This window comes from Notolabrus celidotus, chromosome 10 (genome assembly GCF_009762535.1).
Source record: "Notolabrus celidotus isolate fNotCel1 chromosome 10, fNotCel1.pri, whole genome shotgun sequence".
Lineage (NCBI taxonomy): Eukaryota > Metazoa > Chordata > Actinopteri > Labriformes > Labridae > Notolabrus > Notolabrus celidotus.
Window position 1 is genome coordinate 18,836,299 of NC_048281.1, and position 27,820 is coordinate 18,864,118.

The 27,820-nt window shown below is 40.3% G+C and overlaps 1 protein-coding gene across 4 annotated transcripts; it reads left to right on the plus strand.

Moving 5' to 3' along the window:
- LOC117819754 (neuroligin-4, X-linked-like) lies at positions 1–27,434 on the plus strand. Of its 4 annotated transcripts, XM_034693204.1 has the most exons (10): positions 296–584; positions 1,436–1,460; positions 1,937–2,898; positions 3,900–4,052; positions 9,825–10,010; positions 11,713–12,163; positions 13,267–13,480; positions 14,108–14,232; positions 21,221–21,830; positions 24,402–27,434. In XM_034693204.1, the coding sequence occupies exons 3-10, from the start codon at positions 2,448–2,450 to the stop codon at positions 24,807–24,809; spliced, it is 2,598 nt and encodes an 865-aa protein (XP_034549095.1). In that variant the 5' UTR covers positions 296–584; positions 1,436–1,460; positions 1,937–2,447; the 3' UTR covers positions 24,810–27,434. The 4 variants fall into 4 exon arrangements, with proteins under 4 accessions (XP_034549093.1, XP_034549094.1, XP_034549095.1 ...); XM_034693202.1 differs by lacking the exon at positions 1,436–1,460 and having other exon boundaries at positions 1–579; XM_034693203.1 differs by lacking the exon at positions 1,436–1,460 and having other exon boundaries at positions 198–584.
- The last annotated feature ends 386 nt before the right edge of the window (positions 27,435–27,820 follow it).

The window sequence follows — 27,820 nt, forward strand, 5'->3', positions numbered from 1 at the left end:
AGTCTGCACTTCCTCTCAGGAGCTAGGTGCGTATCATTGGATCAGTAGCTGCTGCCTGCCACACTGTCCAATCGAATCTAGGGAGAGAAAGAGACACAGGGAAAGGGAGAGAGAGAGGGAGAGAGAGGCTGCGAGAGAGTGAGAGAGAGAGAGATGGGGGAGGGAGGAGAAAGAAAGGAAGAGAGGGAGAGAGGGAGATTGATTATTTGAACGTCCTGGGCCTTGCATTCCTTGGAGGAACACATTTCTACTTCATCTAAAACGTCATTTTTTCTCTCTCCTTTACACTTCCACCTTTTCTCAGACTGAAGGCTTGAGGCTTTGTTTGTTTTTCTCTTGTTTCTTTTTTTGGGTTATTCTCACCCAGGAGACGTACCAACGCCACCAGCAGCCGGAGCAGCAGCAGCAGCAGCAGCAGAGGCAGCAGCAGCAGCAGCAGCAGCAGGAGAGGAATATCTCCCAATATCCCATCCCGGGCACGTCGGATAAGCTGCAGCAGCGAAAACACGAGGCGAATATTGCGGTGGAACGGGAACGAGAACATGGTCCGCGGGATTTCATACCTTTCGTCCTGGCTGGGTACGGTAGGCTAAAGAACACACATCCAGCAATTTGTCATTTGAAGATTTTTTTTTCCACTGCAGCGGGGTTGCAGGTTGGGGCTTTGCATTTGAGTGTGTGTATGTGTGTGTGTGTGTGTGTGTTTTTTTTTTTTTTTTTTTTTTTTGCCGTAGTCAGCTTCAGACTGGGTATTCTAACTCACAAGCAAGCGTTTTTTCCCCCACACTTGCTGTTTAATTTTTTGTTTTCTTTCTTTTTGTCTTTTAATAAGCACACAGAGCAGCTTTTATCTTGTTCTTTCTATATGAAAACACAAAAGGGGAGGGCTGGCAGGCGGGTTTGCCTTGATAAATGGAGCGTTATTCATCAGCGTGTGTGTGATCACCACTGGAATGTTAACTAGCACCTTGGACAGCGAACACCACTACAGTCTAACATGGGAGGAGCGATAGTACTGATCAATTTTACACTTTTAATAATATCTCACTGTGGGCTAGATGTGTGTTGTTGGATGTGTGCGCGTGCAAACACGGAAATTAATGTTGCTCTCTTTGCGCGCGCGTGTGTGTATGTGTTAATATTCTGCCCTAAGGCCCTTAGAGAAAGATAGCGGTGTCGGCTGGGGAGCAGCTGTGTGTGTGTGTGTGTGTGTGTGTGTGTGTGTGTGTGTGTGTGTGTGTGTGGAGGAGAGAGCGATTCAGAGTGTGTGTGAGCATGTAGAGAAATCAAGAAAGTCATTTTAAAGTCTCTGTGCGCGTGTGTGTGCGCGTGTGTATTTTATCAAAGAAAATGAAGGCTAAATGAGTTTATGATAATAAAGAATAAAGTGTGTGTTTTTTGTGTGTTTGTGTGTGTTTGTGTGTGTGTGTCACAGGCTCTCCACCTTATGCTACATGCAGGTCAGCAGCCTCACGGTGTATCCAGGGTTTAATTAAGCATGTGACATGACTCTCAAACACCCCCACCCCCACCCACCCATCCACCCACCCATCCTCACCAGGTTCTGTGATCTGTGAAACAGTGTGTAGTGAGGATGTGACATATGTCTGCAGCTCGTACTGGGTACACACACTCACACACGCACACACACGCACAAGCCATTTGTGTGTGTCTGACACAGCAGCCCTGACAGTCTGACACAGAGTTAAGCTGAGCGGACAACATCTCGTTTGCCCTATCTATCGCTCTCATATCTATTTTTAACGTGAACAGCAGCGAGGTGGCACAGCCTATTCTCCTGATGTGATGTGTAACTGTGTGTGTGACATTTTATTTATCTTACACTGCGATTATTCTAATGAAGACTAATTAAATCCTTTCCCTCTGCTTCTCTTTCCATCTCTTCCTTTCTGCCGCTCTTTTTTCTCTTTTCCAGGAGGCACTTTGGGCTTGTTATGGGGGTGACCGGAAGGAGAGAGTGACAGAGGAACAGTGATGCTACTGTTTACATAACGAGAGACTAACACACACACACTACACTCACACACACATACACATACACGCACACGTGCTCAAATCGCCAGTACAGGACATACACACTGGCTTTAAACACTTCCACACATGCATATACACACACAGACACACATTCAAGGGACTCGCTGACTGAGTCACCACACACTCAGAGGCACAGAACCACTGACTCACACGCAGGACCAAACACGCACACACTCGCACAAACACAAACATACACAAGAGGGAAAAGGTTGTTTTTGGAAAAGCTAGGGTTGTGTGTTGTTTGTGTGTGCTATGGGCCAAACTGAGCAGCAGCTGTGTGTGACTGTTGGATACCTCTGAAGGGTCAACACAGCCGTAACCCTCACCCTTCCCCACTCCCCTTTTCCTCTCCTCGCATTCCTAATCTCCCAGCCACCCCTGGACGCACCATTATGTCCAAGCTGAGGACCAGGAGAACTCCCTCTCTGGGGTTTCCATCCCTTCTCCTCTCCCTCTGCCTCTCCTTTTCCCTCCTTCCCATCCCCTCCTGGGCACAGCAGACCGTGCCTGTCATCTCTACAGCACAGGGCCGCATCCGAGGCATGTTGACCCCACTGCCCTCGGACCTCCTGGGGCCTGTTATTCAGTACCTGGGAGTACCTTACGCAAGGCCTCCCACGGGAGACCGGCGCTTCCAGCCGCCAGAGCCTCCTCTACCCTGGCCAGGAATACGAAACGTGACGCAGTTTGCTCCAGTGTGCCCACAGTCACTGGATGAGAGGAGCATGCTGGGAGATATGATGCCCTCCTGGCTCACAGCGAACCTGGATATAGCGGCCACGTACCTCACTCACCAGAGCGAGGATTGTCTCTACCTCAATATCTACGTGCCCACTGAGGAAGGTGAGTGAGTCTGCACACTCCCTGAGGTGCATAAATGTGCATGCAGGGTGAGAATTAGAGTTGCATGTTCCTTATTGCGTGAAGTCAAATCAGAGTGGTAGCAAAGTGGTATTTCGGCTGACTGCAATGTGATTTTGAGGGCAATTTGGCTGTCAAATTTAATTAAAACACAGATGCATCCTGTCAGGTCACACACACATACGCTTGTTTAATAAATAAACAGAGTTTGGTTTCAAAGGTGGACCCCCCGGACCAACAACCTCAACCCCCCCTTCTTTTGCACGCCCATGGTCAAAACAAAACTTAATATGCAGACACCTGCGTCAGTCGCCGAGGGGGTAACTCCTTTACTTGTGGAGGAAAGTGGGAAGGACAAACGCTCGCTCATGCATACATATTGGTTCATGCACATGCATGTGGCCGTTTACTCACATATTCACACATGCACACAAAATGGCAAGCATGCACACTCCTATGCCCCAATTTATATCCACCTGCTGTGAAATGAAGGCAGCATTAGACAAAGACAATGTGAGCAAGGCCGCAGAAAATTGTTTCTGCTTTAGTACTAACAAACTTGAAGAGAGATTAAAGGCTGTGATACGCACACACCCAAAGAACCATCCGTCTAACACACACACAGCACACATATGATTGTTGTGGACCCTTTCCAACAAGAATACAGGGTCAAAAGGAAGGTGGGTGAAATGAAGTAATAGTGAATAATAAAGTGATATTAGAAATATGCATAGAACTGGCCTCAAATTATGCCTTCAAGTATAATCAGACTAAATTAAAATTGATGGTATAATTTTGCATAGTTATGGCAACAAATGCATTATCTATCTATCTATCTATCTATCTATCTATCTATCTATCTATCTATCTATCTATCTATCTATCTATCTATCTATATATCTATCTATCTATCTATCTATCTATCTATCTATCTATCTATCTATCTATCTATCTAATCACTCTTTTTTCCTCCCTTTCTGCAGACATCCATGAGGAGGGGGGGCAGCGGCCAGTGATGGTCTACGTCCATGGGGGCTCGTACACAGAAGGCACAGGAAACATGATGGATGGCAGCGTGCTGGCAAGCTACGGCAACGTCATTGTCATAACGCTCAACTATCGCCTCGGAGTGCTGGGTAAAATAATATATCTCCTATATCTATATCTCATTTGCTGCACATGGAAGTGCTTTATGGTAATAATATGAGTGTATGTGGCTTTTATTATCGGTGTAGCTGCATTTTAACTAAACCCCTGTGTCCTTTACCCATTAAAGTATCTGCCTATATTTCATCAAATATCATTTTTCATCCTGCATGCATGTGTTTGATACCTCTTGGGTCGATGCCTGTTAGGTATGCATAGCTCTTTATTTAAGACATCCAAACACTTGTAACTAAGAGCAGTCAGAAAGTAAGCAAGGAGCGCAGATCTCAGTCCAGTCTTTTATGTTTTGCAAATGTGCAAGTTTTACATATGAAATTATTTCCCAAACTATAAGCGATATGGTTGTGCCAAGCTGAAGTTTCCTCATCTTGGCTGTGGATTTATTATGTGCCTCTCATAGTTTTTCCTCAATTGCTTTGTCACTCTTCTCAGAAATCTTTTGAGGAATGTTCTCATCACTGCAGATGTATTACTAAAAGCAGCTTATACATGTAATGAGACAATATATGTTACCTCAGTGGACTTTCAATTAGCCAGAATCTTTAATTCATTCTCTAAAATGTAACTGTAGTATGAATGAGTAAGTCATCATGAACCAATAGGACATGCTGTTCTGAGCCTGGGTAAAACCCTGCTGCCAAAAAAGGTTTAGACATCTTGTCAGGATGACAACGTGAGCGTGTATTTCATCTTTTAATTTCTTCACAGTCGTGTCATTAATGTTTTTTCTGTCACTGCATGCCGAATGTACCAGACTGTTGTTTGTCTGAAGCTCACTGAAGGCTTCTGTGAATCAAAGATAACACTCTTCAGATGCTGATGTAAAGAGGCGCGGGTTTCACGTTCCAATTTGTAAAACAAGAGTAAAGTCAATTTTAATGCCAAATTACTACACAAGTTATTTCATCACACTTTACGAAGCACAAAGCCAGTCTAGACTGTTGTGTTAAAATGTAGTCTATCAAGATCAAATAAACTGCTGAAGTTAGAAAATGTAAGCTGACAAATTAGTGCTATGAAGTTACAAAATAAAGTTACACTGCTTGGAGTTAACCATTTAGCAGATTCTGACAGACTCCATATCCATGCAGATCTTCGCTCTTGGCAACTTTGAAAATGAATTACATTTTCTGCATGTGGTAGCCTAAACAATGAAAAATTGTAACATTTTGGCAAGCAGAACTTTTCAACCGAGAAGAAACGCAATATTTTTTCATCACAGAGACTTTTAGGACCATTAACTGTCATATTTTAGACAAGTGTGCTCAGTCATTTGCTTCAATTAGCTCAAACATTTGCATGGTAATGAAGAATGAAACATGTCCTTGCTGTTATGCATTTTAACAAAACTGTGGTTGCAACCTTCATATTTAGAGTTCAACCATCATGAGCCTAAGCAAGTTATAAAAAATCTGCTTTTGAATATTTCACACACTTGACATTTTATCATGTAATGCAAAACAACAATGAATCATCACACAAGAACATACCAACATCTAATTCTCAGATTGAAATAACATTTTAGCACAGCTTGTTGTCAGACATTTCACAAGGAGGAGATTTGTAGCACTCTGTAGGCCACATCTGCTGTGTCAAAACTTGGAGTATATACTTGCTTGTTTGTTAGCCTTATTCACCATTCATCACTTTTTTGTGAGTCAGCGCCTCAGTAATTATCTGAAGAAATTTCAAAAGAACTTCTTTTTGAGTCTATTCATGTTAAAAAAAAAAGCTTTGAATAGAAATGCTTTTATTTCAGTTTACATTTACATATCCTTGTTCCTTCACATTCACCATCTGCTTTAACATTTCAAACAGCTATAAAATGCAGTAAACTGTTTATGTTTTTACTCAGAGTGCCTTTTTGCTTTTTTTTTTTGTAGAGTGAGAACATGTTCAGTATGGGTGTCCCTAGTGGAAATAAACCCCCTGAAGCCAATTTTTTCCACTACTAGCACTGACTCAAATCTGATCCTTTTTACCTCCATGACTCTCTGACTCATTGCTCTCTGAACGGGGAGAATCTGATTCCCAGAGGTTTTTCTAATTTTAGACCGTCATTCAAAGCTCACAGGCGGATTAAATAAAAAAATCTCAGGGTCAATGCATTGAAGATTTGTGTGGCTGTAATTATAAACAGTACCAAAATTGAGCTGGGACAGGAGGGTTAAAAAGATACTTTAAAGGCGTCATTTACAGTAAAACAGTGAGGGCACAAGTGCAGAGTACTGTGTTTATGATTACATATTGATTGCTAAGTCTGATGCAACAATGTCACTAGTGGCTTGAATCATACATTGAATTCTATTAGGAGTTTCCCAATATTATGTAAAATGATTTAAAAATGTGCCAGCAGGGTAATAAAATGCGCATATAGTTTCCATAATTAATGGTAATACTTTACATAAGAGTTCAAATAATATACATAAGTAATGCTTACCCGATATGTGACTCATGATGACTCAAAGCAGGATTTACTGTTTATTCTCAAAGGCTTTGGTACATTTCTCAAACATTAGAAAGATGTTAGCAATAAAGATGCATTTCCCCAAAACAGCTGAAATGTGCTACATCAATAAGTGAACCTGCAAAAGTCAGGAGCTCATCCAAAACCTTAAGTTTTTGTATCAAAACGAAGAAAATGCAGCCATAAATGGCATCTGAACTCAGGTTCTCTTTGTATAAAACAAAGGTGTTCAGATGTTTGTAATTTCAGACCCAGTTTTATGCTCAGCCTCTCTGAAAACACACCGGTACCTGTTCTCCAGGGCTACTCCTCAGCCTGTCCAGTAATTCATTTGAATCCTGTTTAACTACTGAATAGTGAAACACAATCATTCACATATCTAATTGCATATTTTTAAATCGTCACTTTTTTTGCATCTAAAACAAAGGTCCATAATTTGTCAGTGTAAAGGAATTCTTATCTGTGTCTTTATTTTGGGATGAAACGATTGCAGTGAGATGTACTTTATGATCTTGACTTTGAGATGTATTATTAAAATAAATGCTGCACTGCTCCACCAGTGTGGTCTGTAGCCATGACTGAGAGGTAGGAAGCAAAGTGCTTACTCTATGAAATACAGTGATTGATTTTTCTTATAAAGGATAATACTGTTACACATTGAAAAATATGCAGGAGTGCATGAACAAAATTTGCAGCACATTTTGATAAAATGCACAACAAAGAAGAGCACACCAAAACTAAATTAACTTTGCTGAAAACGATGGAATGTGAGGTTAATGAAAGAAAAACAAGGAATGAGTTTGTCATCCTTGTACAAATGCTTGCATCAAAAATTGATCTAAAAGAAGGAAATCTCTCACCTGAAAAGCGATAAACTTTATTGTCCCCTGAGGGAAATATGTCTTGGACCTCGGTACAACATAAGGCTGCAATCTATACATCCACCACACTCATAAACAAAGAAGCATAGTGAAGCACAATTTAACAATAAACAAAGAAGTTCAGAAACGGCCACACTACTGTCACACCAATATGTTCCCTTCAGATTCAATGCCTAGCTTATAATGCACTGGAATGAATATTGCATATTGAATTGAAATATGAGTTTCAGGTATGTGGCGATTTTCACGCTCAAAAATTGTGCTCTGCTGGCTTTTGTGATGCATACAAGTTGCCTGCTGCACCTGTATGCTTAGCTCGTAGGTAGGCTTTCAAACATGAAATACCTGGGTGATATTTTAATTCTGTTTGACACAAAGTGCACATCACTTTTGACTTGTTGATTGAGCTGTCTGGGAGATTTTAAAGTGAAATGCGCCCTTGAAAAGTGCAGCAGAGTCGTTCCACCATTCTGTCATGGTGGAAGCCAGAAGTAGGAAGCCACCAGAGCAGTTTAACTACATATAGAGTGCCTAAAGGGACAAAAAGGACGCTATCAAAAAAAAAACCTCGCTAACTTTGGACCTTGATCACATTGCCATAAACATGTTGATGTTAATTTTGAAGTGCTATTTCTTATGTTCTTACCTTTTGACTTCATACATTGTGAATTGACGATACATCCAGCCTTTAATCATTCATTCAGTCATTTTGAATCATGCATTAGTAATGTAAACTTATGCATGACATTTGTACATCAGTCTTATACATTTTTTGTTATTTGTCTTGTCTTATTTTCAGTTTGAGAAATGATTTGATCAGTGTTCTAACATCACTTTAATTTGCTCTATTTTATGGGGTTATGTTGCAGAAAGTTATTTTGTGAAGATTGAATTACATTTTATCAAATATGTGTTGATTTATCATGAAAGTAGAATTATTATCAAGAGATCTGGGTAAATGAAGCATTTTTCCAACCTTTGGCTGCGACTCCACTTTGAATTATTCAGCCTGGTTGTTTTCTTATCTTCCTGCAGTTTTAGCACATTTTGTCAAACATGTGTACACACAAAGCCTGTTAATACTGTAAAAGATGTTTCTCTTCCAGAGGGAAGGCCACTGCAAGGTCCTGCTTTAATTAGACAAAAAGTATTTTTGAACTGCAGGGAGGTAGATTTGAAGTCTTTTCAAAAGATTGCAACAAAAAACACTGATTTGAGTTTATCAGCACCTATGCAGTCTTTTCTGCATTCTAGCAGCACTTAGTTGTTACTTTTGTTATTAAATGTACAAGGTGGCATTAAAATGCATCTGCTTGGAGGGTAATATCTTGAATAATCTTGAAGTTGAAGTTGCTAGGTATAATGAAGATATGAAGATACACAAAACCAATTCAACATGTTTCTCTTTGTCATTTCCATCCTCTGTGTTAACACCAACTCCACCGTGATCATCACCCCCACCATCATCATCATCATCATCATCATCCAGTGCCATTGATCCATCACTATGAGTATCTGTGTCATCCCCTTCATCTTCCTCCTCCTCACCATCATTGTCATCTTAAATTGGATGCATGAGGTGAGTCCATAATGGCGAAGCAACGTGCAACTTTGCACATTTGTGGCTGATTTGACTTTAAGCAAACTGTGGCGTTTTTAAATAAATGAAATAAAAAAGATAAATTGAAGCTTTATGAAGAAATCTTCCCTAAAAAAGCTCACCATACAGGATTTATGGAGGCATCGTTATACTATAATAACCATCGAATTAATGAAACATTCTTAATATGTCCTTTTTGCATGAGAGAAATTTCTGGTAAATTGCACATAAGTGATGAAATGTATTATTTTCACAGCCTTTCTTTTGTTGCTCATTATACTCTTATGTGCTTGGGGCCAGCACGAGTTTCAGAGAAATTAGCGTCTGCAGTAATGAGATATACAGTGGTGGAGTGAGCCATTAGGATCCTTTGTGTTTACTTTACTATGTCAGCAGAAAATGGAATAAGGGAAAGCTGCCTTTATACCTGCACTTGAGTGTGTGTGTGTGTGTGTGTGTGTATGTATGTTCTTTTACTGTACCACCAACCTACATGAATATAGACATAGTTTGTTGATTTGATCCCATTTTTCTGGGTTTAAAGGAAGGCTTTCCATTAATTTTCTCATCCACTCATGCATAATTGGTTTAACAGAGTAGATATCATGTTGGGGAATGAGGCAGCCACCTCCCTGTGATGTAAAATGAAGAGGTTTTGTTTGCTAAAAGTCTTTTTGATTGTTTGCTCACCTCTCAACAAAGCAATCAAGCTCTGATCAAGTCTTTATACCGAAGTATTCCACATTCTGCGGTATGTTATAACCTCTCTCTCCCTCCATCTTTCTCTCTGTAGGATTTCTTAGTACAGGCGATCAGGCAGCGAAAGGGAACTACGGCCTGCTGGATCAGATTCAGGCTCTGCGCTGGGTGAAGGAGAACATCGCAGCCTTCGGAGGAGACCCAAACAGGGTCACGGTGTTTGGGTCTGGGGCCGGAGCGTCCTGCGTCAGCCTGCTCACTTTGTCTCATTACTCAGAGGGTAAGGAAGAATCACGGACAAAACTCTGCTCACCTTGGTGGTTTTTGTTCGGTCTAAATTATGTAACATAAAGAATTTTGTGCTTTGAAATGGGGTGTGAGTACAGGCAGGAAGGCAGCTTGGCACCTTTGTTCTCTTTTACAGCTGAGATTTTTTTTAGTTATGAAGCTTTTCAAGATATTTGTTTCCTTTACATTTACCAGTATAAATCAGAGACTGGATAAAACATGGATGCAGTGTTAGTGACAGCACCCATTCATTCCTGAAGAGGTATTATTGCCATATGGGATAGGCTGACCTAATTATACTTTCACAAATCAAACTAACCACATGCAAAGTGGGGGAGCTAAGGCAGGCTTTAAGCACTCACCTGTCAGTTAACTCACAGGCCCCTGATTATGCAAATGTATGCGTACATGCCAGCCTTCCACATCGGCTTCAGTTGTCGTTACCTGAGATTGTAGCCTGGTATATATTTAGATACAAGGCCCATCGGTCTCATGACTGTTTTGTGTTCAGCCTCTTTATGTCTTCATACTGGCCATTTCACAGAAGACAGCCAACTCTCAGTTGGATTTGTCAACTCTGTGTTAATGATAAACAAAAACCAAACAGGACCCTAAAGATCATGTCCATGGCAAGCAGATTCTGCAACTGTTAAGAAATGTCAAATTTTTGATTCATGCTGATTTACATCATTGCATTCCTACTAGAACCTCTTAAGCTCATACAAAGGTGGAAAATGACTTTCTTGGCTAGGTGTAATGATATGCCTAGATTTGTCATGAAAGTAAGATAAGACGAGGCTATAAGCAGAGGCTTTGAGAAATAATTACATTTACAGGGCGGCTGTGGCTCAGTGGGTAGAGTTGGTCTTCTATCAATCGGAAGGTTGGTGGTTCGATCCCAGCTCCGGCAGTCACATGTCGAAGTGTCCTTGAGCAAGACACTGTACCCCAAATTGCTCCCGCTGTTGTTCAGCGGTGTGTGAATGTGTACAAATGAGAGATCAGCTAATACTGATGGTTCCTTACGTTAGCAGCCTCTACCATCAGTGAGTGAATAGGTATGAATGGGTGAATGTGACAAGCAGTGTAAAAGCACTTTGAGTGGTCAGACAGACTAGAAAAAGCACTATATAAGTACAAGACTATTAACCATTTACATTTTTGGCACATTATAATTTCACAAAGTGTGTATATTCAGTTAGTATAGGCAGGTAAGCAGGAGGGCACCTTTGGGGGCTGGTATAGGTGGGTGTTGCGTTATTTAGGGTCATGAAACTTTTAAAGTATCCAGTGGACCGATAGCTACAGCCTTTATTTATGATAAAAATTCCCTGAATAAACCTTTGAATCATCTGAATAATACAGCCTGACTCTGACTCACATAGCTATGAGCTACATTATTAAAAACTTTGAACCCATACCTACTTGCGCCCTGTGCTCTCACCATGACCCAGCTTCCTGTTGAATAATGCATGTCAGGGAGTTGATGTTTTGCTTCTGTTGAAAAGCTCTGCATCTGTTTATGTTTGCACATGTTTTTTGGTCCCCTCTAAGTGTGCAGTCACATGGTTATGCATTCATTCGTCAGTGTGTGGGTGCATGAACATCCATAAATGTATGTATACATCTTGGTGCCTTGGAGTGTTTATCATACAGCCTTATTTGAATTCTTGTGGTTTTTATGTGTGTCTCAGACCTGTTCCACAGAGCCATCATCCAAAGCGGCAGCGCTTTAGCAAGTTGGGCTGTCAACTACCAGCCCAGCAAGTACGCCCGGCAGCTCGGCGAGAGGGTGGGTTGCGGCATTGACGACAGCACCCAACTTGTTGCCTGCCTCCAGGGCCGGAGTTACCGGGAGCTCGTCGAGCAGAACGTAACACCGGCCAAATATCACACGGCTTTCGCCCCGGTGATTGATGGAGATGTCATACCAGATGACCCCCAGATTCTGATGGAGCAGGGAGAGTTTCTGAATTATGACGTGATGCTGGGGGTTAATCAGGGCGAGGGCGTGAAGTTTGTGGAGGGCATCGTGGACTCAGAGGATGGTGTCACGGCTGAGGACTTTGACTTTGCTGTGTCAGACTTTGTGGATAGCTTGTATGGATACCCTGAGGGCCGAGACACACTGAGAGAGAGCATAAGGTGAGTGAGTCTGAGAATGATCCATCTCTGAATCTGATGTTTCATGATGATTTCACCTCTTTGGGCAATGGCCAATAGCTGCTGTTTTATAGGATAACAAGTATTGGATACTGGGACTAGAGGACTTCCTCTTTAGTTGGCTGGTTCATTGTTTAAAGTCTGACTTGCAACTTGAAACACAAATTCATATCTGCCCTTATGTGCCGATGTTATGAAAGATTAAGTTGTCATGTAATTCAGTTGATGTGTTTCAAGATTTTGAGTTGATCCTTTTTTTCCTCTTCAAACTGATCATACTCTGAAACAAAAGTCTACAGCCAAAGCCTGGATTATTGGATTGGATTACTGCTACTGCACAGACTAAAAACAGACCCATTAAACTTCCAACACCAAAATTTCCTCCCTAATCCAGAAATTCTGAATTAACTTGAAAATACATGAACCACTCTCATGTCTGTTAAATAAGAAGCCTCAGCCAGGAGCCAATTTGCTTAATTTAGCCTAGCAGTAATAGCTGATGTTTAAAACAAAACCAGCCTCCCAGCACTTCTAAAGCTTATTTCGACATTATACCTTGTTTTTAGTAGCAAAATTAAAGTGTGAAATTGACCTGTTGTGGTTGCATAGGGGGATTATGTGCTGGACTATTTCTTGGCCTTGGGCTGTGACATGCTCAATTCTTGTCATCGCGATGAGCAGCAGCAGAGACTCGCCAAGAAATAGTCATGGCAAAACACACCCTGAAAAAGCATAATTTTGTTATGGTTTGTAACTAGAACTGGACCCAAATGCACAACTCAGACAAAGGTCGACAGTGAATACAAATTTGTTGCTTCTGCTATCTTTTGCATGTGGTTGTTGTATCCTGCCTTTGCTGCTGGGAGTTTCAGTTTATAGATATGAGAGTGGTATCAGTCTTTTCAACCAAGTACCAACAAGACACTAACAAGCTTATGTCCTAAATTGAATCCTCATGGACTGTGTTGAAATGATTCCTTAATTCAAAATGTGTTTTTACTTACTCTAATAGCAATGAAAATGTTCTCATTGTCTGATAAACAGGCTCTTAACCGGCCCGCGTATTCATAATGTTTTCCTTAAAGGTTTATGTACACGGACTGGGCTGACCGAGACAATGCTGAAACGCGGCGAAAGACCCTGGTAGCGTTATTCACAGACCACCAATGGGTGGCCCCAGCCATTGCCACCGCTGACCTCCATGCTCAGTATGGATCCCCCACCTACTTCTACTCCTTTTACCACCACTGCCAGAGCGACGCCACACCGCCCTGGGCTGACTCCGCTCATGGTGACGAGGTAAGATGCTGACATGATATACTGTTTTACACACATAGTCAAATGTATGTTTGATAATTGTTGCAGAAGACAACGTATTTAATAAGGAGTGAAATATAGTGAATCATTTTTTCTTGTTTTGAACTGTAAAGACTGAGGTAGAAATGAAGGTAACTGATAACTCAAAGATTTCAAAATATTTATCTAATGAATCAGGAGCTCTGGGTGTGGATTACCCTTGTAGAACTGCTTCATATCAATTTCTTCAAATTGCTCAGTAAGCTGAATCATTTTGTCTTACTTTCATTTTGGGGAAAGGCAAAGACCTTCCTGCTCTGTGTTCAGCTTGGTTTATGTGAGAGTGTGTGTGCATGCATTTGTAGCTGCTGTTTATGGGGGTGGATTTCAGTCCAGGTTATTGGGGGTTGAGCTGTCAGAATGAAGATGAATTTAGTGACCCGAGTTTAGGTTCACTGCAGTGACACATGAGGTGATTTCTGTCTTTGCTGGGATGAGGTTAGAGTTTGACATAATTCAGTTATGGTTCCGGTTACTGTCAGGAGAATGAATGTAATCTGTTTGCTCTGACAGTAAGCTATCCTAAAGTTTGTCTGTCTGTGTGTGGCTTCTGTCCATGTGCGTGTGTAGGTGCCCTACGTGTTTGGCGTGCCCATGGTGGGACCCACTGATCTGTTCAACTGTAATTTCTCCAAGAACGACGTGATGCTGAGCGCTGTCGTCATGACTTACTGGACCAACTTTGCCAAGACTGGGTGAGCTATTAAAATCTGTACCCATGCTAGGTATTGATTTCAGCTGGTGTAACCCACTAGGAAGAGGTTTTTCCTTTTTCCTGACTACACTATGTAAAGAAAAATCAAGAAAAGAAGACAACACAAAGGCACAGCTTCAGCGTGTTTGGCTCTGTTATTTCTACCTTTTAGACACGGATATCAATTTCTAATTTCTGCTATTAATATCTAATCCCTCACCCCCAGGAGGGAACTGCTGTTGATAAATGATACTCAGGACATTTAATCACATTTAAAAAGTGGCACAGCTGTCAGTTTCAATAGTTCTTCTTTGACACAGAAACATTTTTAGCAACATGGTGTGTTGTTATTCTTTTGGTGGACAGCTTGCAACTGATGCAAGCTCGGAATAGGGCAACCAAGACTCAAGTGTATGGTGCTAAAATGCCACAAAAGACAAAATGGATCATACCTTTGCACTTTCAACTATTTAATAATCATATTTTCTGCATGTTAAATATACTGGATTGAGGATATTTAAATGAAGCATGTTGAAAAAAAGCAGCTCAAAATAAAAGAGAAGAAAACGTAACAGGTTCGGATATTCAGCAGAATCAGTCAAAATAATGATAATTAATAATAATCATATGATATATAATAAGATGTTCATAAAGCTGCTTTACATTTTCTTTATGGTAAATAAATGCAAATGCCTGAATTTAAAGGGAAAGCCTGCTGGAGTTCAGTACAGTTCATCCTAAATATATATCTCTCTCTGTCAAGATTTTCTATTGATTAAAGTGACATCTCAGTAGCAGAGAAAAAAATGTTCTCCCAAAATGAGAGGTCTAATTAGAGAAATTAGTTTAAAACCAGCTGCGGCTCAGATTTATTGATTTATAAGAATAGGATAGTGGAGTTTTAGAGCAACAAAAATATTGAGCTCACAGCCAAAAGATATGTATTCATTATGTATTTTCTTCAAAGAGACTCTTGTGTCTGGCAGAAAGACAGTGCTTTTGAAGCGATCATAAAAGAAGCACTGTAGAGTGATTTTGGCAAAGTGTGCACACAGGTTCTCTGTCATGACAATATCTTGACAAGGCTGTTCTTCTTCGGACCTTGGCAGGGAACGATAAAGAGCCTTGCTCTTGAACAAGTCCTTGAAGAAAGCCAAGGTAATGTCCTAAAAGAAGAATGAAGGATTGGTCACTGTATGATGAATTCTCTTCTCTTCTCTCTTTTCTGCACCCTCATTTGGTCAGAACTGGTGCAATGAGATAGAGAGCTTATTCAATATGTTAAATCAAAATTAAAATGATCTGCCAGCAGCTCAAAAAGCTTTTAGAGATCCAATTTATTAATTGAAAGTGAAATGATGTGCCAGGAGCAAAGAAAACTACAGTTGTTGTAGAGAGGATCCACATTAAAACTTTAAAAAGCCGACAGTGCGCGCTGATAAGAGTACCCTTTATCTGTCCACTGTGACATGATATACAAGATAAAAGTAATTGTTGAGGATGGACCCTCTGTTTGCAGTGCTCGAAGAGAGTAATTACCCGTAATTAATCCAATCGAGGCTCACTCCGCTGAGACCTCTTCAGATTTACACAGACATCTGTAGTCTAGACCTTGATCTAAATCACCACAGAGCCTCACTATCTCACAACATCCAGAATTAGGACGCTGCTCTCACATGTTTAGAGCGAGGCAGTAAAAAAAGACTGCCTTTCAGCAGAAGCAGCGCCAAGGAATTGTGATTGGGGAAGCTATTGTGGGGCTTGATTGTTTTTAGCAGGTACTAATGATTTTTAGAGAAAAACTCAAAAATAATGTTGCTGCAGAAAAACAAGATTTAATTATCCTAGGTATACAGTTGAAACACATTACTACATTTACAACATAAGCAGAATTACTTCCATAGAGTAAGAAAGAACAAATTAAAGGCAGTCAAAACCTATTCAACAACAATCACAGAGCTACCCACCAAGGATCTGTGGATTTAAAAAAAAACACCTGCAAGCAAAATCAATTACAGCACTTGTAGCATTGAATACTTTATAATGACTTCTGTAGTGTTCTTTAACACAGCAAAACTCTTGCAAGCTAGTAGCTACCTGCCAACCTTAGCTAGCATTAGCCCTCAAGGGAACACAGCACATGACAGCACTATCTTTCAGCTCACAACACTAACTTACAGTATGAATGCAGTTCGTAGAGACAGTCCTAATCTTCCTCATTAGCCTCCAGGTTTGGCATCACAATAGCGGTTTCACAGTTCAGGGACTGCATTCTTCCAAAGGCACATTTGAAGACCAGTTGCGCTTCAAAGGTTGTCCCATTTCATAAGCTTCTTAAAATGCAGCGCTCAAATGTGTCCTATTTTTCCTTGCCGCTGTAACTAGCTAAATATTGTGGGGTGCAATGCTCATGATGGATTAAGGTGGGGGTAAGACTGAGTCTTACCCTGTCTTGGTGTTGGGTCTCTGTTCATAATTTGACATAGAGTGGTCTAGACCAGGGGTTCCCAAACTTTTCAGCCCGTGAACCCTAAAATATAGGTGCCATATAGGTGCGACCCCCACTGTCCCACAAAATGATTTAATGTGACTACATTTAGCTGGTCTGCAGAAAATGACCCTACCTGTATGAGCATGTGGCTGTGTTTAATGTGCTGTTATGAATTAACCTACTGCTACTGATGCTTTTGGTAACTAACTGTTACCAACCCTAAACTTAGGAGTCATCTGGCAACAAAGAAAGGCAGAAAACTCATTACATTTTATATTTTCAAGGCTTTATTTCAAATTTAGCTACTATTTTTGTTGATATTTGTTACTATATTGGGTAAAATTTACAATTTTTAGATGACGAAAAATTGAACATTGAACAGAAGAGAAAAGAACATTATGAAAGACATCTCATGACCCCCCATTTGTGTCTTGCGACCCCCCATTGGGTCCTGACCCACACTTTGGGAACCCCTGGTCTAGACCTCCTATGTTTGTAAAAGCGTCTTGAGATGACGTTTGTTGTGATTTGGGGCTATACAAATAAAGATTAATTGATTGATGGTTAGGTTATGTGACGCTGGCTATTTAAGTTAGTTAGCCAGCTAGCTACCTGTTGCTATGCAATAGGGCTGGGTACAGCTGGTAAAGCAAACAGGAAATCCTCTGTGGACCAGCTGTCCCAAACACAGGTGTTGTCCCCCCCACTATAGCAATTAGCGTCCTTGTTGCTAAAATTAGCAGTCTATGATAATTGCCCCCGACATTATCCACTGCTCTTCTTTTTTCCCTATAACATAATCAAAGCTGCCCATTCTCAGCTTAACGTTTTCTATTTCAATAAATCACATTGTCCTTTGTTGTAACTTCTGGACTAGAAAATGATATACCATTTGATGTTTATTTATTTAACACTTCCATCACGTTTATAATGATTGATATCATCTATTCACACAGCAAAGGTCACTTAACATCATCCCCAACTGACCGTTACTGAAACATGATCATCTTGTCGTGAATGATAATTATGATTCAAAAATAAAAATCTCAGCTAAATTAAAGAACCTCATTGCATCATGTTAGTGGTTTCTAGTCTGCAGAGGAACTTCACCAAAAGGGATGAAAAGATTTCACTTCGATTATCAGCAGGGAACTTTTTCTGAAAGAAGATTTCAGTTGAGTGTGCCTCAGATGGTGATGGAACTCTGCGACAGCTCAATTTAACGGGGAGGATATGATTCTCCCAGATGTATGTTTTGTAAGCCTCCGTGTGGGCGAGTAAATCCTCAGCTGCTCTGTGTCTGTTTGCGTGCCGGTAGGTCTTTACGCTAGCTGCTTTTTGATGCACTTCATAAGGTGCTGATTGACAAGTGAGCATATAACGTGTAACTGGCAAGTCTGTTTAGATAAGCTACTTTTTCATTTACGTCATTTTTGCTGCCGGCAAAAATAAATGGATAAATCAACAAATAGATGCATGTCCGTGTGTGTCAGAGAAGTGATCTTTCAGGGGATTTTCACTACAACACAACCCACATTTGTCTTCAATGATACCTGACAGTTTTATGTTTAACAGGGAGGCAAATATCCACACCTTGTTCAATCTGTAGGAGTTGGGGTGCATTTACTGAGGCATATAAACTGGACACAAATCAATGATCTGCAACAAAATCCCCTTTGAGCTATGTTTACAGGAAAATAATACTTGTTTGTCCTTAACATTTTTTGCCACTGGATTTTCTTTTCTTCCTGGATATTGATTAGTAAGATGGGTGCCAGCACTGGTGAAACTCTTGGCCTGCATGAGAGAGAGCTCACTCTTTCTAGGATGGTAGGCAGCTGAGAAAAGGCTTCAGCAGCTCAAAGTATTGTAGGCAGAGAGAGCAGTGTGGATGTGCAATGGACATGCTTTTTTTTGTTTATTACAGCAGGAGATAACAGACTCAGTGTTGATCTATGGAATTATCTTATTTTAGTCTAATGATTCGGGCTAATGATATTTTATCAGATTGACATTTAAAAAGAGTCTGTTAGCCGCAGTAGTTATGGGTGGATCAAGGCAGGCTAACTGAACAAGGTCCATTTTGGGAAACATATTGCTAGGGCAAGTGTTGAGTTCCTCAACAAATAATGGATTGAATGAAAGGCCCTGTGACCTTTCTCTGCTGTACAAATGTTTCCACTGTGATGGAAAAGTCTGTGCCGGTGGGCTGTAATAAGCTTTTGTCATCAGAGGTGTTTGACGAACGAGCACAGCAGCAGTTCTCATAAAACTGTCTTTTTGTCCTTAAACTTCCATGATCTGTTTTTTTAATTAGCTACTTACATGACATTTTAAAGATTCGATGTGTAGAAATGTGCATATTTAGCTATCTAACAGTCAGTCTGGACTGAAACACTTCCTTGCTCACCTCTCCTGTTGATAAAATAATGGTGGCCTCTGGACAAGAAGCTCCTGTGATGGTTAATGAGTATGATCCTCCATAGGCGTTTCTAGCCCATTTTTGGGGTTGCTGAAGCACATCTAAATTGAATCCCAGGACCCCTAAAATTTGAGAGATTTAATTATTTATTTATTTTTACTGAATGTTCTTTTTAACAAGCTAGAAAAGTTTCAAAGCCACAGTACTGGGTTGAAACGTAATATTATAACAACAAAAATACAGCAGCTCCACCGTGTTTTACATGTCGTGCATTGCATTTCAAATGAAAGTCCCAAAAATTACTCCAATGTCAATTTTTTTTGTCATTTTTGGTACTCACTACAGGGGGCTGGTTTACTCCAGAAACATACATACTGTTTATGTGTATGTTGAGGAGCTGCTGTATCAAAATGCATGTCTTTCCCCAGTGATTAGGGTTACCATATGTTTCTTTTCTGATTCCAATCCATTTCTATTTTGCTGTGGCTCAGCATTTAAATAACTTTCATCAAATTTGATGGTTTAGTCACAGACTTTCCCCAAAAGTGTTATACTTTCCTTTCACAAAAGTGGGAATGAAATGGCATTAAAATGTAAAATACAATTAAATTTATCTTGCCTGGCTCAGCACCCCTAAACATCCGATCCTAAAATCACCCCTGTGATCCTCCATTTGTCAAGTTCATCAAATTTCTATCAATACAAATTATTGGCCCACATAAGACCATCCCAGTCAGTGTAAAAATGGCTTACTGCAATATTAACAAGCCAACAGCAGTGTATGGCAGGCCATCATCACAACCACACACATCCTCACTTCACCCCACCTCATGTTCAGACAGAAACAATGGAAACTGTGGTGGTACTTGAGCCGCATGTAGCTTCCCCCTTTTGGGAACATTTCAACTTCGAGCCAAATGCAAAAGGAGAACCAGCAACTGTAGATAAAGCTTTTTGTAAAATCTATTTAGAGTAGTGGAGCAGCTCATGCTGGTGCCAGCCAACAGCCTGGAGTTGGTGAAGCCTTTAAGTTGCCAAATACAATATTGAAAGTAACAGGCATAAACACCTTACGGGTGCTGCTACACAGTAACGGGTTAAGGGAATGTTGCTGTTTTCCATGGTGGAGAAACCAGTCCAGTGTCCAAGTCAATGCTTCAAGATTTTCAAAAGCAGTACAGGCTGCTAGGAAAAACTATTTAAAAATGAGCGGAAGTGAACATTAACGATACCGATAAAACCTGTTGAAAGTCACATGGTTGCCCCTCCTCCTGCTGCATCTGAAAGGGTCTCTATGATCCAAGTCAAGTAAAAGATTATATCCATAAAGATCCACAGATTACTTCAAATATTACTTCAAATATAACAATCATTATTTCCAAAATCTCTCTCTCTCTCTCTCTCTCTCTCTCTCTCTCTCTCTCTCTCTCTCTCTCTCTCTCTCTGCCTACATTCTTGTCACAGAGTCAACAGGCAGCAACGAAATGTCCTGAACTCCCTTCTGTGGACTGATTTTATATGACATGTGTGATGAGATTGTTGCAGGTGTTGTGTTTGCTGTTGGGAATTAATTACTGATGTTATAAAGTTTTGACCAATCAAAATCAAGTATTTAACACAGTCAGGCAATAATTGTACTCACAGCCATAATAAAAATGACAGGTGTGATAAGACTTCTTTTAATGTGATTTGGTGCTAAACAACTAAAAATGTATTTATTTATTGTTTGATCTAGGCACAATTGAAGCGTTTTAGGTGCTCACAAGTATGTGAAACATAAAAGACCATGAAGTATCAAGATGTTCTGAGATGCTTTGATTTACTTCAACATTTTCTTTTTAAAATACATGTTTATGTTCGTTTCCCCTTTCTTTCATTTTTCATATGATTATAGCTCTTTGTAGAACAACAGGTTCTGGGGGGATAAAAAGGAATGCCTTGCCTAACACAAATAATTAATCCCTCCTTTTAGCATCCTATAAATTATAAAAAATCTCAAATCTTACATAACCACCAAAACCACACACAACCCACTTCAATGTGAATAAATAACTTGCTGTGTTTCACTCTTTACAGTGACCCAAACCAGCCTGTTCCTCAAGATACCAAGTTCATCCACACCAAGCCCAATCGTTTTGAAGAAGTAGCCTGGTCTAAGTACACCCCCAAAGAGCAGCTGTACCTCCACATCGGCCTGAAGCCGCGCGTCAGAGACCACTACCGTGCCACCAAGATCTCCTTCTGGCTCCAGCTGGTCCCTCATCTGCATCATGTCAACGAGCTCCTCCAATCAGTGTCCTCCTTCACGCATAGTCCCTCTCCGCAGGATGACACTCCTTACTCGTACACCAAGCGTCTAGCTAAAGGTTGGCCGCCCAGCAGCACACGCCATCCAGGTTCGCAAGGAGGTACTCCACAGCCACCGGAGTCTGCTTTAGGCCAAGGTGGAGGGGAAGAGGGGGTCCGTGTACCGAATGAGGACTACTCCACTGAACTCTCTGTAACGATTGCTGTGGGAGCATCACTGCTGTTTCTTAACATCCTTGCTTTTGCGGCTCTGTTGTACAAGAAGGACAAAAGGCGTCTGGAGCACCGTCGGCCACGCCCACTTCCTCCCCCGAGGCGAGACATTACAGCTGCGGATGTTGCTGCCCACCTGCAGGGAGAGGGACTAATGTCATTACAGGTGTGTTTTGGTATCTTAATTATGCATGTGTGTGCGTCTGAAGCCACAGTGATAAACTATCAGGATAATTATTGAGAGTTGCCAACATCCTAATATGTTTAAAAACACCCAACCAGTGAGCATGTGGTAACAATTCTGAATGAACTGTGTAGAAGCTGCCAGAACCTTTCTATGAAACACAGTCTGTCATCAGCAGACATTATCAGAGTCAGAATGTGTGTGTGTGTGTGTGTGTGTGTGTGTGTGTGTGTGTGTGTGTGTGTGTGTGTGTGTGTGTGTGTGTGTGTGTGTGCGTGTGTCTGCAAGTGTGTTGTGATGCATGTGCAGTGCGAGCCGTGTCCAATTGCCTGAATTGCTTCCAATTGCCTTCAATTCATCCTCTGACTATTTGGCCTCTTTTGAGCTCTTTTAGTTGCTCTGAAATCTCCCACAGTGAGTGCTAAATGTCACATCTCTTTTGTAGCTGACAAATCCTCTTAATTGGAAACTGAACTACCGTAATGTAGCTCAACAGTGCAGCTGCTTTTGTAATTGTGTTTTATTTATTTTAAATGTCACATCTTCTCATGTGGTGCTATGTGCTTTTCCTGCTCCAATGGTAGATCTGAAGTGACAAGCAAAACTTAGTAGGGATGAATATGCTTTATACTCTGCATTTTGTTAGAAGACTGACTTGACTTCAAGTTGCCGTCTAGAACACAAAACTGACCATAATAAACCCTCATATGTCACATATCATATCAAACTTTATTGCTGGTCAGTATTCATTGCAGGTTTTAAAGAGAATTTTCCCCTAAACCACATCGTTTGAAATGAATTGTTAAGTTTTCTTCATTTTTGAACACTTGGCTGAATATAAAATAATGTTGCGGTCCGGCAGAACCCTTGTATCTCCATATTTCTTCTTTTTTTTCTCCATTAATCAATGGTATTGATCTTCCATTATGTTTGGTAGGAGGCTTTATAATATATAATGGATGGATTGATTGGAAAAAGCTTTTGGTTGAAGCTCATACTGGGTTTTGTTATGTGATGAAAATTAGGTTTACTTGTACTTCTGGAAAGTACTGATTGTAGAGATACAGGGTTTCTACCTGACGGCAGTGGTGGACTAAGTACACAGTTTCATTACTTAAGTCAAAGTATAGATACCCCAGGTCTAATATTACTCCAATACAAGTGAAAGTTGCTCTGTCAAATTATTACTTGAGTTAAAGTACTGAAGTACTTGCTTTTAAAAATACTTAAGTATTCAAAGTACTTCTTAAAAAATCTCAAAACATTATATTTTCACAATACATAGGTGCAGTCAAGAATACATAGGAGTTCATTCTGTTACAATATGCTTATCTAAAAACCATTACTTGAAATCTCTAAAACTATATCATGGAATAAAAACAGCAACTAAGTTACTCCAAGCACAGACAACTTAGTTTGAAATGTTCATCTGGAATGAAACAAATGTTACGTAGCTCAACACACTTTCTCAGGTTGGACAGTGAATGTTTGTATGTTTTTGCAGAGTGGGAAACAGGGAGAACATTTCAAACGATACGTATCATTCTTCATTTCAAAAACCTCTAACACGAGCTGAAGATATGACCATGGGTGCTCAGGTGGAGAATTATAGCCATCATTACCACCTCTAAATGAACGCTCTGTGTTTGCTCCACGTTAAACCGTGGAGACGCACGATATACAGGTACGACTAAACCACAGATACAAACAGAACTACACAAACACATTTTACTGTCTTAGGGATCAGATTTCAGAAAAGAGAAGGAAATTCATGAACTGACTTTAAAGATAAAGTAGTGAGTAACTAGAGCACTGATAGAAATGTATTGGAGTAAAAAGTACAATAATTGTCTTCTGAATGTAGTGGAGTAGAAGTAGTAAGTATCCCCCAAAAATAATACTCAAGTAAAGTACATATACTCAAAAAAAGATACTTAAGTAAAGTACTCAAGTAAATGTACTTTGTTACTCTCCATCAGTGCCTGACGGTGAGGATAAGTAGCCTATAGTAAAGAATCTTTATGGAAGCAGCAAGCAGATATGTAATACATGAGTTGTTTTTCATAAATCAACACTGAAATGAACAAAGGAACCGTAATTGTCAATATTGCAAAAGGTCGTGTGTTCAAATGGGGGCAGTGTGTCGTAGTCAATTTTATTTTATTTTTTTTCAAGAAAGTCATTACCACAAGCAACATTGGAGAATAAGTAGTGGTTCATTACAGATAGTTTTCCTGACTATATGTAATGAAGGTTTTTCTTTAGGTGAAATGTAGGCTCTCAAATGTATGTTTGCAGCTGGGTTTGCTTCAATAGCAAATTCCAATGATGCAAACACACTGTCAGAGTTTATACTGGCAGTTTTCCAGTCAATGGTTTATGAACTATTCTTACTGCGTAAAGCACTTTTCTAGCCTACTGACCACTGAAAGCACTTTTAAGATGAAATTCATAGTGTAATGTGATTGTATTATTTCATATAACTTCTCAGAAATTACTTTACAAGTCCAAATCTACTTCGTTTTTCTTCCCATCTACTCATCCAACCTTTAGGTGAAGCAGCTGGAATGTGACGCTGCCTCAGCAGATGAGAGGAACAACGCTCATCACCATCACACCCTAGACACACTGGACGCTCTGGACGGTTTGGACACCCAGGACATCTACAGCACACTGGACACCGTGCGCCTAACCTGCCCGCCTGATTACACGCTCACCTTGCGCCGCTCACCCGACGATGTTCCCCTCATGACCTCTCTTACCCCCGGGTCACTGCCTGTGACCCCTGGGTCGCATCCTGTTACCCCAGCGACGCCCATGACTCCCATGACGCCTGGATCAGTGGTCGGGATGAGGATGGGGCATCCGCACCAGGGATACACACATCATAGCCCATATAGTAATACACACTTGCCACACACACACATCTCAACGCACACACACTCCACCACGCGTGTATAACCGCAGCAAGATACAGAGACATAATTAAAACACTTACATACACACATACATACACACGTACATACACACACTCACACACGCACACACATAAAACAAAGGACTTAAATACCTCTACTAATTACCCTGCAGGATTGTTACAGATGGAGTGAGAGAGAGACGTTTTCAGTAACAGGATGAAGAGACAGACAGCTGTGTGTTGCATGTCGGGGGGAACTGAAGACAAGCGGGATCCTGGGAGATGCAGTTCTATGCATCATTTGCTCTTAACCTGGAACAAGACGAGTCGAGACATCCATCAAGTGTCTCGATTCCTGCTTTGGATATTAAATCTTCTGCTTTTTCTACACCTGAGGAAGAAGAGGAGGAGTTCTGTGCCGCAAAGGGTCAGTTATGGATCAGTTTACATCTCCTACTGTACCTGTGCTGCAGAGCTAAAGCAGTGCTGGGACAGAGCAGAGCAGACGCAGATGCAGAACTGAGCTAAGAAGTACCACACACAGACTGCCGATGTCAACTTGAACAACCTGTGAAATGTGAATGTAGCATTTTTTTCCATTAAAAGATCAAAGGCCCTATCTGCCAAGGATCAAACTAAGCTGAGGTGAAAATAACAAATTTAAAGTGGGAGGAGGGTGTAAAAATAAACAGACAGGAAGAGAGAGAGATTAAAAAAACAACAGAAGCTGAAGAAAAAGTTTGTCAGATGGTGGGAAAGAGATTAGGATTATATTGAGGGGGGATTAATCAGCTGTGAGAGCTAGAGAGACGGAGTGAGATTGAGTGATATGGCAAACACAGGAAAGCAAAGTGTGCCAAGAGTCGGGAATTAGCTTCAGAAGAAGAAAGGGCCTCTGAGGTGTCATCAGACTTACTGAAGAATCACTCTAACCAGCTATGTGTTCAACTCTTGTAAATAGAATGGAAAGATACAGATGATATATTATGATTTATAGCATTTACCTGCTCTTGCATTAAAACATGACTTATTTAACCACATTATTGCTTTCATTTCAGATATTTACTATATAATTGTATAGATGTCCTGAAGCAAGGCTGGTTGTCTTTCTATCTCACCCACTGTAGTATGTACACAGTACCTTTATTTAAAGGCTATATTTGCTATGCACAGTCATTTCAATAATTCTTAACTATGTAAACATCTAGATACTTGTTTAGTAGTTAAAGTATAAGACATTTTCACACCACCCTGTCTATTTGTTTGACCATGGGGGATGATGAGCTAGTACTGTGTAGATAATGCAATAATGGTTTGATGATTGAGCACCAGCCAAAAAACCATGACCCTTAACCCTTTAACCCTAAACCGTTCCTGTTCACCTTTTCTTCTTGTCTCTTACATTTTTCTTGAAGGCCTTACCCTAAATCTCTTGAAGAGATAGTGTAATTAATGTCACCACAGAGAGAACATTTAGGCGCTCTTTAGTCACAATGTGCTACAAAAAAAAGGTCAAGATTGCCTTTTTGTATTTGTGTGACCTTTAAGTTTCACACCGTACACAGGCTCCATTATTTAAGCTTGAACTACCTAATGCTGAATGAAACTTCAAACCTTGAAAAGGCGTCAAAATAAATTTATATAATATATATATAATGAAAATGTAAGTTCTCTGTCCTGGAGACTGTAAAGCAAACAACCCACCCCCCACACACACACAGAAATGAACAATTTTTTTTCGAAAGCCCTCAATTCGGTGCTCTACCAATCAAGAATTTGTCAATTACTTTGGGCCAAATTTGATTAATGAGTTTTGGGTTATAGCCCAAGAAGGAGTGATCATCTTGGCTTTGTATGCTTTGCTTTGTTGGCCAACACACCTTCAGACATATTGCTTTTTGAACTAATATGCTCTTAATGGAACAATATTTTTTGTAATTACCCCGTTAAAGCTTCACAAATTAATTATTGAAACTCCATCAAACATCTTGTGTAAAAAATGATTGACCTCTTTCAGACGAAAGTTGTACTGTTTTCTTTAGCTAACTTGGGAGAAAGGACACATGGGTGGTTGTTACAGCTATGTCATCATTGAAGGATTTCCAACATTCATAAAGTCAATTTTACCCAATTCACATGATGGAGATGTGGTGTTGTAATAGCTGCCACTAAAAATGAGAAATACTCAAATTCTGTTCATGCGGTTGTTACTATAAAGACAAACTTTATGCCAACAAAACAACATAACAACCAAAGGCCGTTACCCCTTTAATTTTAACCTCCCTGGTTTACCCTTCTGTATCCTAACAACCCCCCCCTTTCCCAACCCCTACCCTACCCCCAGCCTTATCTGTGCAACTACATGCAGCTTTGTCACAGTGAGGCCTATTTAACCTCCTCTCATCCTAAGTAACTTCTTCATGAGAGATTTTATTTTAATTGTCTACAGGATATGTGAAAAATGAAAGCTGAAAAATTTGTGGATGGCAAGCAAAGAACTTTTACAAAATGATATAAAAATAACATTTAATGGATGTTTGATTGAATATTTCTTTTCATATGGGTTTATTGACTCAGCGGATGGCTGGATTGTGTCAAGCATAAAACATTTCTGCTGCATTTTTGAAAAATAAAAATATCAGTATTTTACAATTTACGAGCAATTTAAATGTCTTGTATGTCTTAATTTTGAATATATATAGTATTGTTTGAAATTTAAAGGGGGTGTAGAAAACTTTGTTCACTGCATCGTTAGTTTTGGTGCAGACAAGCAGACAAAGTATTCATGAATTTTATTCCTTCATTTGTTTAGATCGCAAATCAGTTTTTGGTTATAGGGTGAAGTTCTTGTGGTTTGAAAGATGGGAGAATACTTCTATACTGATGTGTTGAAGCTGTATCCAGGTGGCTGTTAGCTTAGCTTAGTAAACATATTGCACGGGATACATAGGTTGCCTGGCTCTGTCTTGTATTTTTTGATAAAACATGTTCTAAATCTTTCAAGGGGCTGTAAGGCTACTTATTTTCTTTTAAAAGAGCTGAGCTAGCTGTTTTT